Raw genomic sequence first — 16044 nt, 5'->3', positions numbered from 1 at the left:
CTTTTCCTTACCACGGTCGGTGTTATCAACGGTGCCATCCCCTTCGTCAGCACAGACCCTCTCACTCCTTAGGAAACACTTCAGAAGCCAGCACGTCTGGCGCTCGGACCCACGCGAAGAAGAAAGGGCACGGGCAGCCCAAACACAACCCAGACTTTCAAGTCCTAAAGCAAGACACCCGAGAAAACACTCCTGTGTGTATGGCTGTGGGAGTGAAAGAAGCAGATCCTAAGAGGCAGAGATGGCCTACCTTGGGGGCTGCAGCTCTCAATGGGCCCCTCATTCCTGCCTTCTTGGCTGAGAGCTCAAACCCTTGACGCTGCTGTGATACAGTCTTACAGAACTGTCATGCTAAAGTCCGAGAGTGAATAGGGACGAGTGACGGGGGGGGGGGGGGGGGGGGGGGGGGGGGGGGCGGGGGTGTCTCAGTCAGTCTTTGAGGAAGCAACATTGATCCTGAGACGTGGCTGAGACAGCAGCCTACCCTGCCTGCAGGAGGGTGAAAGTTTGGTACATCCACAGAAGTTTCAAGAATCTGGTGAGGAAACAGGACTTAAAAGAAAGAGACAAAAAGGTAGAAGGCAATGGTATACAGGTGTGCAGACTCCTGAGCGGGACTTGGGATTTCAGAGCTCATGGAATGGCAGTTTAAATCTTTGGAAAGTCTAAGTAGGAGACTGAAATGTTCTCCATGGTGAGGGGGACAAAATCCCCAATATCTGCAATATTACTGTGTACCACCAAATGGCAAGAAGCAAGAACGTTTGAGGTGAGGGAGCTGGAACGATGGCTCAACAGGTAAGAGCCTTTACTATACAAGGATGATATAAGTACAAAACCCCAGAGTGCACATAAGAAAATAGACAGGGCACTGTAACCCCAGCTCCGAGTGGAAAGGGCAAAGACAGGAGGATTGCCAGGGCTTGCCGATTGACAGCCTAGCTCCGATTCAATGAAAAAGCCCGTCTGTAAACAGCAAAGCGATGTAGACCGGAATCACCCCACCCCCAGTCCATGGCACACGTGAGACTGTGCACACACAATCCCGTACACACACAACACAAAAACAGTTTTAACAGGTGTTGGCTGAGGAGATATAGCAGAAGAAAAGCAAGGTGTCCTGACGGCTCCGGCTAGGCTAGTAGCATGGCGAGCAGGGAAGGACGGGTACGTAGTGCTTTAAATCGAGGCTAGACTCGATAAGGACAGCAGTATATTAATGTAGAGAATTGTGCCGCCAGTGTTTTCCATCTCTATCTCCATCCTCACCCTCACCTTCGTTCTCGGCGGCCGCAGCATGCTCGTTACCCAGGAAACCCTAACGAGACCCCGGGTTTCACTTGCTCTCGGCTTTCTAAAGTCACTAATTGTGGAAGTCGCACAGCCAGGCAATGGTCTCCTACGGCTTTGCTGTAAATGACACCTCTGGCTGAAGCAACCTAATGAGTTAAACACTCTTCCTCCACAAACCTTACCTCTCGTTACCTCTCCCAGTCCTCGGAGGCAAGTGTCTTTGCTCTGCAATCCCTGATCCTCCAAGGACAGTAACTTCTTTCTATCTTTCCCTGTCGCCTGAATAAAAGACACCTTTTGTATCCCAAGTTATCACAGCAGAACGAACAAACTATCCTTGGGAGGCTATAAGACATGGGACCTTTAAATTGGTTACTTTTCTCTGGACTTACAGAACCCAGAACATAACTTGTAAACAATGGTAGCCCACGAATCAGAGTAGCCCCCCTGAAATTTGTAAGCACCTCGTGATTTGTAATTTGACCACTGCCTGCCTTTCAGAAAGGCCTCCGCAGGACTCCCTACATAAGCCTCATGCTGGGAACCCCCAAGGAAGATGGTCTTAGTTGGTGCTGATGATAACTCCCACCTCCTAGCATCTTTATCCTTGCAACAGTGGCCTTTCTAGTGGGGAGCCGTGCACTTGGATTCAAGTCTCACAGTTGCCAGTTCACAGAGCTATCAACTGCAAAATGGCATCTCTTATTCTGCACAACTTTCTGCTGCACCATCGTCATCCACCATCTTGCAGACCATCTGTCTCTCCCCTGATGGTATATGTGTGTGTGCGCGTGAGCGCATGTGTAAATTTGCTCACCTGAGCATGCACATGTGGAAGCCAGAGGCCAACTTTGAGTGTCTTCCTCGAGCCTGTTGTACCTTCTTCGTTGAGACAGGGCCTCTCAGTGAATCTGAACGTCACTACTTGCAGCCTGACTGCCTGACCTGCGTCCCAGAGATCCACCTGTCTCTGTCCCTCTCCGAGCACTGCAGCTACAGGTGGGCTCTGCCGTGCTCAGCTTTTACGTGGGTGTAAAAGGAACTGATGCGTGAGTAGGTCCTGAACCTACTTAAATCACTGTACACACTGTACACACTGACCCATTTTCCCACCAGTCCCTTTGCTTCTAAACTCTGCTGTGCTTTATCATCATTTCCATTTGAAACACCACCAAAAAAGGTTCACACCAACAACCTACAAAGGTGAAATTTGACTGCACCCAGTCCTAATTACATCTAACAGATTTGCTCCTCTCCTCTCCTCTTCTCTCTCTTCTTCTCTTTTCTTCTTCTTCTTCTTATTATTATTCCTTCTCTCTCTCTCTCTCTCTCTCTCTCTCTCTCTCTCTCTCTCTCTCAATTGCTTGCTCTAGCTCTTGCTCTCTCCCCCTCCTTCTCTCTTCTCCCTTCCTCCCTCCCCACCTCCCCCTCCTACTCCTCCTTTCACTTGAGATCAGACTTCATTCTCCAGTTGGACTCCCACTTGTGGCACTGGAGACAGTCCTTCTCACAGCCTAGCAGGACGACTCTCTTCCTCAGTGGTGCCAACCAAACTTTGAGAAATAGGAAGCTCATTGGCCCATTTTCGGCTGAATCGTCTTTTCTGGTTACATGAATCATCCCTGTGGTTCTGAAGATGACGATGGGCAGGTTGGCCACACCTGGGTCACCTACGCAGAGTGCCACCATAACCGTGTGAGTTGAGGGATAGTGGTTGCAAGAATAGACAATAAGAACATGAGACGCACGATTAAATTGGAACTTCAGATTCATGTTTCAAAGTCTTTCACATAAAGATCTCCAAAACCAGACATGGCAGTATATATATAAAATCCTAGCACTTGGGAGACTGAGGCAAAAGATCAGGAGTTCAAGGTCAGCTCCCAACATATAAAGAGTCCAAGGCTGGCCTAGGTTATATGAAACACCCTCATTACTCACAAAAGGATATGAGATATACTTTTAAAAATTGTGTGATGTGTTTGTCTGAAGTTCAAGTTTAACTACATGGTGAACCCATTCGGCTCTCCAGGAAGGAAAACCAAGATACATATACCAGTGTGGCTCCACATTCCGCTCCCCTCCTCAGAATGTCCTGGCACCGCTCTTGCACCAACTGTGAAGGAAACAGTTCTCTTAGACAATATTCAATGACACCGCTTGTGCATATGTTTTATTTGGGGTGAACAAGGGTTGTATAAACCTTGGAGAGTGGGACTAGGCTTTTAAGGTGAACTCACAGTGGCCGAGGCCTAGGGTACTGGAAAGGCCTCCTTGGCATGGAGAGGCACTCCAGGTGCTTACCAGGTTTTTATTGGGAGAAAGGAAATTAAACCTATAATTTTGCCAAGGATTATGTGACATTTCTCAGGTAGAGGAAGTGGGGGTCAGGCTCCCAGATAAGGTCAGGCAGAGGAGAGAAAGCCCCTCTGGAAAGGGAGCCCTCCACTTTACATTGAGCTCAGGTGGACTGTGACCTTTCTTGTTTCTTTTTTTTTTAATTGGAAATATTTCTTTATTTACATTTCAAATGTTATTCCCTTTCCCCAATAAGATGTTCCCCTGGCCACCTCCCAACATTCCCCTGTACTGGGGGTCCAACCTTAGCAGGACCAAGGGCTTCCCCTTCCACTGGTACCCCAACAAGGCTATTCTCTGCTACATATGCAGTTGGAGCCCTGGGTCTGTCCACGTATAGTCTTTGGGTAGTGGTTTAGTCCCTGGGAGCTCTGGTTGGTTGGCATTGCTGTTCTTATGGGGTTGCAAGCCCCTTCAGCTCTTTAAATCCTTTCTCTAATTCCTCCAATGTGGGTCCTGTTCTCAGTTCAGTGGTTTGCTGCTAGCATTCGCCTCTGTATTTGACATGCTCTGGTTGTGTCTCTCAAGAGACATCTATATCTGGTTCCTGTCAGCCTGCACTTCTTAGCTTCATCAATCTTATCTAGTTTTGGTGGGGCAGACTCTGAATGGCCGTTCCTTCAGTCTCTGCTCTTCCCAACATACCAGAGCCGACCTTGTGGACGATCACAGTAAAGCCACTAGATACCATTATATCTAGCATGAGCATGTCCCCTAGTGGCCTTCTCACCAGTAGAGGACATCCTTAGAGGTTTCTATGTAGAGATGACTAAGGAATAATCTAGCTGAAATGTGCCCAGCCACTCTGAAAGGATGATATTTGAGTGATGCTTCTTAATAATGCTAAGTGGGGGAAGATCACATCAAATACTGTATAGCATCATGACTCAGATGTCAACCACAGAGCCCTGGTCAACCATGATGGGTCCTGATGTAGGAGCCAAGCACCAGGGCTCTGACAGTGGAAGTGTTACCAGGCACTCGGCTTCCAGAGACAGAGACAGAGAGCAGCCCCAGAGGCTAGGTCTGAGTCTTAAAGCAGCATCCAGCAGGCTGCCTGAGCCTTGATTTCCTCACCGACCCCGGCTGTGGACTGGAGTCCTGTGTGGAGCTTCAGGCCAAGTCATTAGAGGCTGTGGAATGTACCACAAACACTGGAGAGGGGAGAAGAGGAGGGAGGGAGGGAAGTGTGAGGACAGGCAATGACAATGGGCAGTTGTCTATCAACTTGGTTAGATCTAGAATCTGCTGTGAAGCAGGCATTCTGAATGGGTCTTCGAGGTTTTTAAAGGAAGGATTAGCTAGGGATGGGATTGGGGTAGGATGGGGCTCTGGGGGGCATGGGGAGCGCCTTCCAGCTGTTTGAGCAGAGGAAAGGAGATCTGAGCAAAACCTTGCCTGCCTGGTTGCCTGCCTGGCTTTGTTTCCTGCTGAAGCCTGCCCTCCTGTTGCTGCCACCTCAGTGCCATCACCATCATTCACTGACCCAGAATCTGGCTTCTCCAGTCTTCTAACATGGCCTCCAGGACTCTCGCAGGCCCTCCGGGCTAGTCTGGGACTGTAGAGAGAGCCCAGCTTTGTGGGCTACAGCTCTGTGGGCTGGGCCTCGTAGCCTCTCTGGTATGCAGACGGAATCTTTGACCTTCCAGCCCATAGCATGTGAGATAATTTGATAAACCTCCGTGTGTAATACATATTCACTCTGTCGGCTCATCTCTCGAAAGAATCCAAACACCACAGTGGAGTTCATCTTTCACCGTGGAGCCTGGAGCATGCCCGAGAAGTCAGCAGGACTTAGTCTGGCTCTCGTCTCTCTTGCTTACCAGGATGTGAACTTGGGTAGCCACTTTTTTCTGTAGCCTCAGTTTACCTATCTATAAAGTTCTGGTTGGCGATGTCCTTCCAACCACAGGGTCATCTTCCCAGTGTGCAGTCTTTGTGTGAGGATAATAGTCCCTGGCCACCCTGATCTTTATGACCTCATTAAAGGGTTGTTTTTGGGGAAGGTCATACCCTAAGGTCCTGAAGTCTGTGTATTTGGGGGAGAACACTAGTCAATGACACACAGATGTCATACCTGCTCTGTGGGGACTCAGGCCAGCTGCAGCTATCACCACCCCTTTCTTCCTCTCTGAATCTAAGGAGTTGCTGAGGCAGAAATGGCTGTGCCTTACGCCCATCCTACGAGGCAGTCTACAGCTTGATGACTCCCTCATCCAAATAAGAAGGTCCCTCCAGGTCTCCTCCATCTGGAAAGCCCATCTGTTATTATGGAGATGAACGTAGTCACGCCCAAACTCTTACACGTGATGACAAGGTTAGCCCACCCAATGCTGCCTCCTAGCCCCACCTGGGGCTACCAGCACACCTGGGCAGCTGCAGATGTTGGCTTGCTTCTCTCAGCCTCACGTAGCCAGTCTTTAAGTTCCCTGGACATATGAAATTTTTCTCACCTATAAACCTTTAAACTGAAGGCTCCTTAGACTGCAGTGTTCTTGAAATGCCCACCTGTTCCTTTACCTGGTGGAGAAGAACATTCCGGAGGTGGCATGATGGGGGGAGGGGATCTGGCAGCAAGCCAGCAAGCAAGAAGATGCAGCTCCGCGTGCATCTGACAGCCAGGCATGGCCATACCTGCCTGCAGCCCCAGCGTTAAAGGCTGTGGTGCAAGGCCATTTTTGCTGGCTACAGGCAAGGCCTCCGGAACCAAAGAGAGCACACGGCTCTTCTTAAAATTGAAGGTGTTTATGCCCGAGATGAAACTGAGTTCTACTTAGGCAAGGGGTGTGCTTATGTGTACAAAGCAAAAAACAATGCAGTGACTCCTGGAGGCAAACCAAACAAAACCAAAGTGATCTGGGGAAAAGTAACTCAGGCCCATGGAAACAGTGGCATGGTTCGTGCCAAATTCCGAAGCAGCCTTCCTGCAAAGGCCATCGGACACAGAATCCTTGTGATGCTGTACCCATCCCGGATTTAAACTAATGGAGAGTAAACTAATGGAGAGTAAATAAATAAAAGTAGATCTGTGCTCTTGTTAAAAAAAAAAAAAGGGGGGGGTTGGGGATTTAGCTCAGTGGTTGAGCGCTTGCCTAGCAAGCTCAAGGCCCTGGGTTCAGTCCCCAGCTCCGAAAAAAAAACAACAACAACAACAACAACAAAAAAAAAAAAAAAAAAGAGGTAGAAGCCCAAGTATCACGAGTTCAAGGTTTTCCTCAGCTATATAACAAGTTGGAGACTACCTAAGGCTCTGCCTTAAACACAAAATGAAAAAGCTGGAGATATAGTTTGGTTGGCCAAGCTCTTGTCTTGCAAGCATGAAGACCTGAATCCAATCCTCTGGAACCAGAAGGCAATAAAGCAAACATGGAGGCGTATGCTTGTAATCCTACAACCAAGGAGGCAGAGGTAAGTGGATTCCTCTGACTCCCTGGCCTATTCTACCAGCTCCAGGGCAATGAGAGACCCTGTCAAAAGCAAACACAGTGCCCGAGAAATGACACCCAAGGCTGTCCTCTATCCTCTCTCTATACATATCTATACATAAGTGCACATGCACCTACTCACATGCCTGCTCGCATGCGTGCACACCCACACATGTAAGCGCGCACCCACACACACACACACACACACACACAGAGAGAGAGAGAGAGAGAGAGAGAGAGAGAGAGAGAGAGAGAGAGAGAGAACAGCACTAAGATACCTTGCCCTGGGTTTGCAGCTGTAAGGGTCTGACAGGCATCAGGGACCAGCGTAGATCAGATGGGCACATGCAAAAGCCTGTCAGAGTGGTCTGCTCTTCTGACATGTGGGCTGCTTTGCGTGCAAGGTCCTGACTCTATAAAGAAAAGTAACTTAAAGCCATCTGGTGGTACGGGTCTGTCATCCAGCTGTGCTGGAGGCTGAGACAAGAGGGTGGTAAATTCAAGGCCTGCCTGAGCAGAGACTATGTCAATTTTTTTTATAAGTGGATGAAACTGGGGAGTAAACATTAACCTGGCTTGTGTGGAATCCCAGGTCAATCACTAACACCGCAAAAACAAAAGATAAAATAAGGGAAAAGGGGAAAAGGAAGACAAAAGTCATTAATTAAAAAACCTGGGGTTGGGGATTTATCTCAGTGGTAGAGCGCTTGCCTAGCAAGCGCAAGGCCCTGGGTTCAGTCCCCAGCTCCGAAAAAAAAAAAAAAGAAAAAAAAAAAAAAAACCTGCCGGATCTCTATTTGAAGCCAGTCTCATCTACAGAATGAGTTCCAGGACAACCAGAGGTACACAGAGAAGCCCTGTATCAAGAAACCAAAATAAAATAAACCAATTAAAAGCCTGTGAGTCTTGTGTTGCTGTTGTTGTTGTTTAACCAGGGACAGCTGATTTTTCGGTTCATTCTTAGGAAACAAAGGCATCTTTGGCATCTTTCTCCAGATGACAGATGGACAGACGGACGATGGGACCAGCTGCTTTTCCCTGGAGGAGGAAAGAAGTAAGGAAAAGTGCTTTCCCCAAAGAACAGGAAAAGAGGATGCTGGGGGAACATGAGTGGGTAGCAGGTCTTTTCTACTTACTTCTTTCTTCCACTCTTTGCCACCCTTTTCCACCCTTTCAACACCCTAACCCTAGATAGGAGAGGAAAAGGATAGAGGGGAAGGGGGGGCAGTGTTAAGGTTAGACTACTTCCTGCTCCCGACAGAGGGGGAAGGATTTGTTTGTTTAGTTGGTTGGATTAGGAGTTCAAGGTCATCCTCAGCTACAGTGATCTTGAGCTCAGCCTGGTTTTCATGAGCTCCAGCCTCAAAAAACATAATCAATGAATCAATCAATTAGAAATTATCAACCTGGGATACTGACCTCACCAAGGCTAGTTGTGATGGGGTTGACTCCCACCTGGTCCCCTGAAGCATGCTGGGACTCACTGTGGTCCCTCCCTGCTGAGGTGGGAGGCCAAAGAGCAATGCAGTTACAACCCCAGGAGCAGCTCCCAGCCTCACCTGAGTGCTTTGGAGAGTAAGCATCGCCATAGCCTCTCAGGGGGATGGTGAGGCATGATCCACTCCAACTTCCAGAGGAGCCAAGAGAGTCCCCAGTGTGCAGCAGGAACCCGTTCAGCACTGAACACCACAAGAGCCTGGCTGATGGTGTGGGCTGTCATCACAGCGGCTAAGGAGGCTGATGCAAGAGAGATCAAGGCTAACCTGGGAGACTCGGTGCGACTGTCTGATCATGGAAAGTAAGAAAGAGCCAGAGACTTGTCAGTTTCACACAAGCTATAGTCATTTTGGAAGAGAGATTCTTATTTTGGATTATGCCTCCATAAGATTAGCCTATAGGTAGGTCTATAATGCGTTTTCTTGAATAATGATTGGTGCTGGTGAGCACAGCTCACCAGGGGTGGTACCACTCCTTGTCAGATCATGCTGGAGGTTTAAGAAAGCAGGCTGAGGAAGGCATGGGAGCAAGCCAGTAAGCAGCACTCATCCATGGTCTCTGCTTCAGTTCTTGCCTCTAGGTTCCTGCCCTGAGGTCCTGCCCCACCTTCCCTTAGTGAGGAAGTGTAGGGTGGAAATGTAAACTGATCTTCCCCTCTCCCATGCTGCTTTTAGTCGTGGGGTTTACCACAGCAATAGAAAGAAAAGGAAGAAGACATTTTAAAGTAAAAAAATGTGTCGAGATATAGCTCAGTGGCAGGGTACTTGTGTGGTAAGGTCTGGGAAGGAAGGAAGGAAGGGAGGGAGGGAGGGAGGGAGGGAGGGAGGGAGGGAGGAAGGAAGGAAGGAAGGAAGGAAGGAAGGAAGGAAGGAAGGCTGGCAGGAAGGCTGAACAGCCATGGTAGATTATCAGAATTTAACTATTTTAAATATATATAATACAATGTATTTTAATATTTTAAAAGTACACGTAAGAGAAAACAAAATGGTAAGGATAACTCACAAGCCAAGGATCAGGGTGAATGGAGTGTCCCTCTTTCACAGCGGCTTACATGTTCCCTGTAGGAGCCAGGTGTGACAGCACACAATTCCATCTCAAAACAAGCAAAGGGGCCAAGCATGGTGGCACACACCTTTAGTCTCAGCACTAATGAGACAGAAGCAGGGACATCTGTGAGTTCAAGGCCAGCCTGGTCTGCAAAGCCAATTCCAGCCCAGTCCGGGCCACATGATGAGATCCTGTCTCAAAAACAAAAGAGAATAGTAACAAAAAAGACAAAAACAAAACACTCAACCAGGGCAGGGCATGTGGCTCAGCGGCAGAGTGCTGGCTTAGCCTATACAAGGAAGCCTGGATTCCACTCCAATTAACCCTAAGATAGATGCTGTCTCCCCTCACAGACCCCTCACTGAGCCCTGCAGTGTGACCGAGGCTTAATAACGAGCTTATTGCTACTTTGAATCTGTTCCTCCAACCTGCAAACTTCATGAAGGAATATAATAGACCCTGCAGAACCCTAGGACTCACTGCTCCTGTCCCTCCCTCTCCTCCTCTTCCTCTTCCTCCTCTCCCCCTCCCTCCTCCTTTTTTTCTTCCACCCTCACATTTCTAAACATTTTTTTTTTTTGCCCAACAGTGGCCATAGGCCATAATTTTGACCAATTGAGTTGAAATGGAGCCTTCTGGAAAGAAATTCCACAAGGGAGACTGGACACACAGGGAAAAGAGAAAATTTTGTCTATCTGGAGTATGAATGTAATTTCAAGAGATATGGTGGCCATTTTGCAACCATTAAAATAAAACATCATGTGATTGGCAAAACAGAATGCCACGGGACAAAAAGAGCCTCTCTGACAGCACCATTGAAGAGCTACCCCTGAAGTGGAAACTTAAGGGTTCTTTGGAAAGTCAGTTGTGTTGGGTCAAACATGTGAAGAAGTGTTTTCCTGAAGCAGACACAGGTGAAAGGCTAAGGCAGACTCGTGAAGGAATGTTGCACTGAAGAAGACACAGGAGACACATGTTCTGCTAGAGCAAGCACAGTGAAAGGACACGTGACGAAGGATTCTTTGCTAACAACATGCATATATTGGTCTGCCTTACATTGCGTAGTTGAGCTCCACTTGTCCAGACTCCATAGAGAGAATCTCACCAAAAAACCTTTTGGTGGTGTGCTGCAGTTTCCTGCTGCTCCGGAGAACTCAGGCTGATTGGCAGTGATGTCAGCTGAGACAGACGCACATGCTGAGGCAAGACCCGTGGAGGAGACACATGATGTTTTGAGGGAGTATAAATAGAAGTCTACAGACAGTGACGAAGGCTGAGTGTGGCTTGCAGATAGAGCTAGCTGTGCAATGCTTGTGGGTTTGATCTTTGCTTCCCTGAGAGAGGCACAGCTGAGAACTTCTGCCATTTTTCCTGGTCCCTTCTGCTAAATGGAGCTGAGGCTAAGGCCTGGCTGTCTCTGCTAGGTGGTGCACTGCTGCTGACCCGTGTTTGCTATCTTGATTCTACCAAACTGGACTGCTGCTGTATTTGTGAGTGTTTGCCAGTGGTTCAAGCTGCTGAGTCCTGTGAAATGAACTGCTGATTTCCAGACAACACAGATGGGAGCTGCTCCAAAGAATCTTTCTAAACAGGTCCACTTCCCTGCCCTCCACCCCAGTATCCCTTCTTTCCCACTAACTCTGCTGGGTGATGGGCTAAAAGGGAGGCTAGAGCATTTAAGAATCATCATTAAAAGTAGACTTTGAAAAAAGTAAAGTTATGTACCGCATCCCTGAACTGTCCACTCTGAAATTGCATTAAAGCATTTAAAAAAAAAATAAGCCTCTTATCTCAGGGGTGTCTGGTACTTACAACTGGACACACTGTGAATTGATCAGACAGGGATGGCATTAATCTGATCCAGCTCAGATCATTGACTTTTGGGTATGTCCACAACACACTGTAGGTGTGTGATAAGGATCTGTTGACTTCATGAATGAATAAATGAACTCTGCCCTCACAAAGTCTCTTATTCCAAGCACAGAACCTACTTTGTAAGGCAAACCCATCAGAAGCCAACTGAGGGTTGTAATGAGTTACAGCCAGGGTATCTGTACAGTTACTAAGGCTACCACACTCTGTTAGCCTGAGGACATGCTGCTCTACCAGTCAGTTGGACTCCAAAGTTCTGACCCACACATAATCGTTTCAGCTTGAGCCTGCTCTGTTCATTAGATGCCTCCAGAGAAGACATTCTTCACAGCCTGTATGATGTAATCAGCTCGGAATAGAAAGGGATCACACACCTACATCCCATTTTCCCACAACTTGCCGGTCATGATGCTAGAAGATGAAGGCTGAGGCTACTTTATCTCCATCCCACGTGCTTTCCCAATTTGGACTTCCAGAGAGAAGATGCTAGCAGGTGACTCGACGTAGACGGGATAGAGCTTAAACTAGGAGCTAAGACAATCAGTTGCCTCTTTGAGCCTCAGTTTTCCTATCTGTAAGAAGAGATAAGAAAAGCCCTCTCCTGGAAATTCGTGCCAGCAACATCTCTCTCTCTCTCTCTCTCTCTCTCTCTCTCTCTCTCTCTCTCTCTCTCTCTCTCTCTCTCTGTGTGTGTGTGTGTGTGTGTGTGTGTGTGTGTGTGTGTGTGTATTCGCAATAAGTACAAGCACATGTGAGGAGGGCATAGGGCAACCTCAAATATCAGCCCACCTTGTTTGAGACAGGATCTCTTGCATCCATCATTACAGAGGCCACACAAGCTGGCCCCAGAGCTTCTGAGATTCTTATCTCCGCCCCCCGGTACGCTGGAATTACAGTCTTACTGTGTCAGGCTCACTCTGGACTCTGTGGAATTTGAACTCTGGTGCTTTCATCTGTGCACTAAAGAACTATCTATTAAGCATCTCCCTAGCTACATAACAGCCAATCAAGGTGCTGGAGTGTTACAATGTGGCAGTGTTACAATGTGGCAGCGTTACAATGTGGCAGGTGCCTCCAGGGAATCTCCCTTTTGAATCCTTATGTCAATCTTACAAAAGAAGGGTACTAATGCAAATACATACAGATGAGAACACTAGTGTAGAGAGGTTGACAAGTGGATGAACATCACACAGCTTTCAAGTAAAGGAGGCATAATGCACACATGAGTTCATTTACTGTGCACCTACGGCATTAGTTTAATACAGGACATAAGTTGGGATGACTTAAAGAATAGTAGAGAACCTCCCTCACTTCAGATGTCACCTCCACCACGTATTAGCTGGATGGCACTAGGCAATCATTTCACTCTATGATCATCATGCTTCTTCTTCAGTAAGTGGACAGATATGATACTTGGGGGGCATAAAAGCAACCTAAAAGCCGAGAGATGGATAAGGAAACTGTGATCTGCCCATGCAATGGGATGTCACACAACTAGGAAAAGTGCTGCCACACAGACAGCATGGGTGAATGACAGCACTATCACTCCAAGTGCAAGAAGACAATGTCAAAAGACATTACAGACCCGGAGAGACGACTCCGTGGTTACAGTCATTGCTGCTCTTGCAGAGATTTCATTCCCAGCACCCACATGGTCTCTTACAACTATCCACAGCTCCAGTCCCAGCATATCCAATGCCCTCTTCTGACTTCCACAGGCACTAGACATGTACATGGTGCCCAGACATACATGCAGACAAACACACACACACACACACACACACACACACACACACACGCACGCACACACACATTAAAATAAAGGACTTTTTCTAAAGACCTGGAAGAGACAGACTAATGAACAGCTGCATAAGGACACAGACTTGAAGGTGGTCTGGGACACGACACGAATGCTTTCTATACAAATTACAGTCCTAAGGACACTAAGTCATCGAATCATTGGGATACATACGCATTCAAAAGCCGGTGTCTGCCTTACCTGGGCCTGCATGGGGAAGGTGGTGAGAAGCTCTGGAGTAACAGTGATGCTGAGGATGAGGAGATGATGGCGGCTAAAACAACCATGACCGAGATGAGTGCAGCATCTGCCATCCAACGAATGCCAGGTTGCTGATGCTGACTCCATGGCTACAGTACTTGTTCAGCATGCACGAAGCCTAACTTCCATCCCCCGAATCACATAAACCAGGTATGGTGACACACACCTGTGATCTCGGCACTTGGAGGTGGAGACAGGAGGATCAGAGGCTCAAGGTCATCCACAGCTATAGAATTGGATGACAATCTGGGCTACATGTGACCCTGTTGAGAGAAAGAAATAATGAGAGATGGGAGAGGGGTAAGGGGAGAGGAGAACAGAAGAGGGGAGAGGATGGGAGGAAGGATACAAAAGAAGATGCCTGTTTTATCTCAGATGCCCACTGCTACTTCGGTTGTTTGTTGAGGCAGCTGTGGTTGCTGTTAGAGAGTCTGTAGTCTCTGCACTCACCAGGATGCAGGTGGCTGACGCACATGGGAACTGCCCTCCTCCATAGCCTTGGTTTCCAGCAAGCCTCGTGGAGCCTCAGTTCCTCCATCAATATGAAGGTGATCCTGACCACAGGACTGCAAGGCCATGACCTGGGAAGACTAGTGAAGAGCTGAGCTCCAGGTGGCCTATGGGAACAGATAGTGAATGATTAAATCCAGTTATGAGCTTGGAGTGTGACCTTACAAGTTCACACAGCTACGAAAATATGAGCTGGCATTCAAATCCAAGCCTGGCTCAGAGCCCAAAGCCATTGCAGGTACCCAGGTATTAATCTGAGCGATTAGGTCTGACATCGGCTCCTGCCAGAACCTTGGACAGCAGCCAGTCAGCACCATGTCCGCCTGAGAGCATTTATAATTCTAGAGGAGACCTATGTCTCTATGAATCTCTAATGCCAGAAGTGCCACATCAGTGCCCAGCGCTGCCTCCTGCCAGCTCCCCAAGGCCCTCTTAGGCAAGGGCAAAGGAGGCCATGCCAGAAATTCACTGATCAAGATTCTGCTGGCAGCTAGCATGGCGGGCGGAGGACCGGAATCAGAACCCAGCTGGGTCCTGTTGCCCTGACACAGTCAGCCTCCAGGGACACTGCAAGCCTTCCCCAGACAGACTCTGCAAGGATAGATGACAAGAAATAGATTTGTCCCTTCTTCCTATGGAAAAGCTCTAAGAAGTTGGAGAAAAGGCTAGAGAAAGCTAGCCCAGCATCTTCTCCTCCCTGACCTCCAGATCACCTCCACTACTCTGCATCTCTCTTGACCCATTCATTATACCCAAGCTTTATGTCATCTCTGACCTCTGAACAAGCCCCATGCACCATCTCCTACCTGACCTCTGTTCCAGCCTCACTCAGTGCTGCAGGTCATCCTCACTGTGAAATTCCCTCTCTAACATTGGCCCATTCCCTACATCGGTCTGATCCCCTTGCCTTACTCGAACATTCCTGGGACCACACTCAGCCCCCTATAGCACCCAATAAGTCTCTCCATCTCAAAAGCCTTCATTTAGCTTTACCTGCAAAATCCTCTTTACTTTATCAGATAATGTCCTCACAATTTTTAGAGTTGAGCTATGGACATCTTCTGTGTGTCGCGGTCCTGTCCTTCATGGACCCCTAACTGTGTGTATATGAACTCACAGAGACTCTCGAGTCAGAGATGAAAGGCGCTTCCGGCAGTGCTAGGGTGTGGGATGCAGTGTATCCTGACGGGTTACTGGGTTGGAATTTTGCTCCCCAATGTGGTAATGTTCAGGTAGTGGACTTTTAAGGGGTTGGAAGTCTCAGGTCCCCAAGAGTGTGTTCTCAAAGGAAACAGTGTGCTTTGATGCTTCTGTTTTTGTGGTGATAAAAATGGAACCCAGAATCCCATAAAAGCTAGGGAAGAGTTTCAGCACTGTGATTCAGCATTAAGTCACAGACCCAGCATTCTGAGAGGAATCTTCACAGCAAGAACAAGCTCAGGAATGCTCCCCACTCTAGACTCCTGTTGGAAAGGAGTCTGCTTCCTTCCCAAGGACTCCAGTCACCACTGCCCACCATGACAGTGCAGCCAAGGGCCCTCTCCAGGACCAATCTCCTGCAGGCTCCAGACCCCCTAGGTCAATAAATGGCTTTACTTTGTAATGTTAGTCAGCCTCAATGAAATGAGTGACTCAGGTAAAAACAGCAGGGATTTCCTGGGCAGAGCTGCATTCATCTGTCAATCCTAGGTGATTTACAGGGTGTGGGGAGTGGGGGTAAGAACATTGAAGGTGCAAGGATAGCACCAGATCAGATCTCAGAAGCAGGGCAGAGATTCTAACCCATAGTCATCTGATAGTCAACTATGTAGGCTGATCTCCAGGAATCATCTAAGAGACACACCTCTGAACACACTTGTGAGGGATTTTCTTGATCAGGTTAATCTAAATGGGTGGGCCTTCCTGAATATGAGTGACATCTTCCACTGGCAGCCCATACATAAGAAGATCAAAGAGAACAAGTTTGACTTTTTGCCTGTCTGC

General features: G+C 48.0%; 1 protein-coding gene and 1 long non-coding RNA gene across 2 annotated transcripts; one reads left to right on the top strand and one right to left on the bottom strand.

The window, feature by feature from the left end:
* Positions 1-2116: 2116 nt before the first annotated feature.
* Rpl35al9 (ribosomal protein L35A like 9) lies at positions 2117-6688 on the top strand. Its single transcript, XM_039087589.2, has 2 exons — positions 2117-2292; positions 6310-6688. The coding sequence occupies exons 1-2, from the start codon at positions 2117-2119 to the stop codon at positions 6629-6631; spliced, it is 498 nt and encodes a 165-aa protein (XP_038943517.2). The 3' UTR covers positions 6632-6688.
* Positions 6689-12719: 6031 nt separating this feature from the next.
* On the bottom strand, positions 12720-15637 carry LOC120095024 (uncharacterized). The gene is made up of 4 exons (XR_005490012.2): positions 15055-15637; positions 14002-14168; positions 13492-13814; positions 12720-12925 (listed from the first exon to the last, which is right to left on the bottom strand). It is a non-coding gene; the product is annotated as an uncharacterized LOC120095024 (long non-coding RNA).
* Positions 15638-16044: the final 407 nt, after the last annotated feature.

This window comes from Rattus norvegicus, chromosome 10, assembly GCF_036323735.1.
Source record: "Rattus norvegicus strain BN/NHsdMcwi chromosome 10, GRCr8, whole genome shotgun sequence".
NCBI classification, from domain to species: domain Eukaryota; kingdom Metazoa; phylum Chordata; class Mammalia; order Rodentia; family Muridae; genus Rattus; species Rattus norvegicus.
Note: the sequence above shows the minus strand (reverse complement) of the source record. Positions and strands in the feature narration are given on the sequence as shown.

Bases quoted from the DNA above. Each gene is read 5' to 3' on its own strand.
- Rpl35al9 (XM_039087589.2), top strand. From the start codon at position 2,117: ATGCACATGTGGAAGCCAGAGGCCAACTTTGAGTGTCTTCCTCGAGCC. The intron at 2,293-6,309 runs GTGGGCTCTGCC...CCAGCGTTAAAG, and splicing joins TCCGAGCACTGCAGCTACAG to GCTGTGGTGCAAGGCCATTT.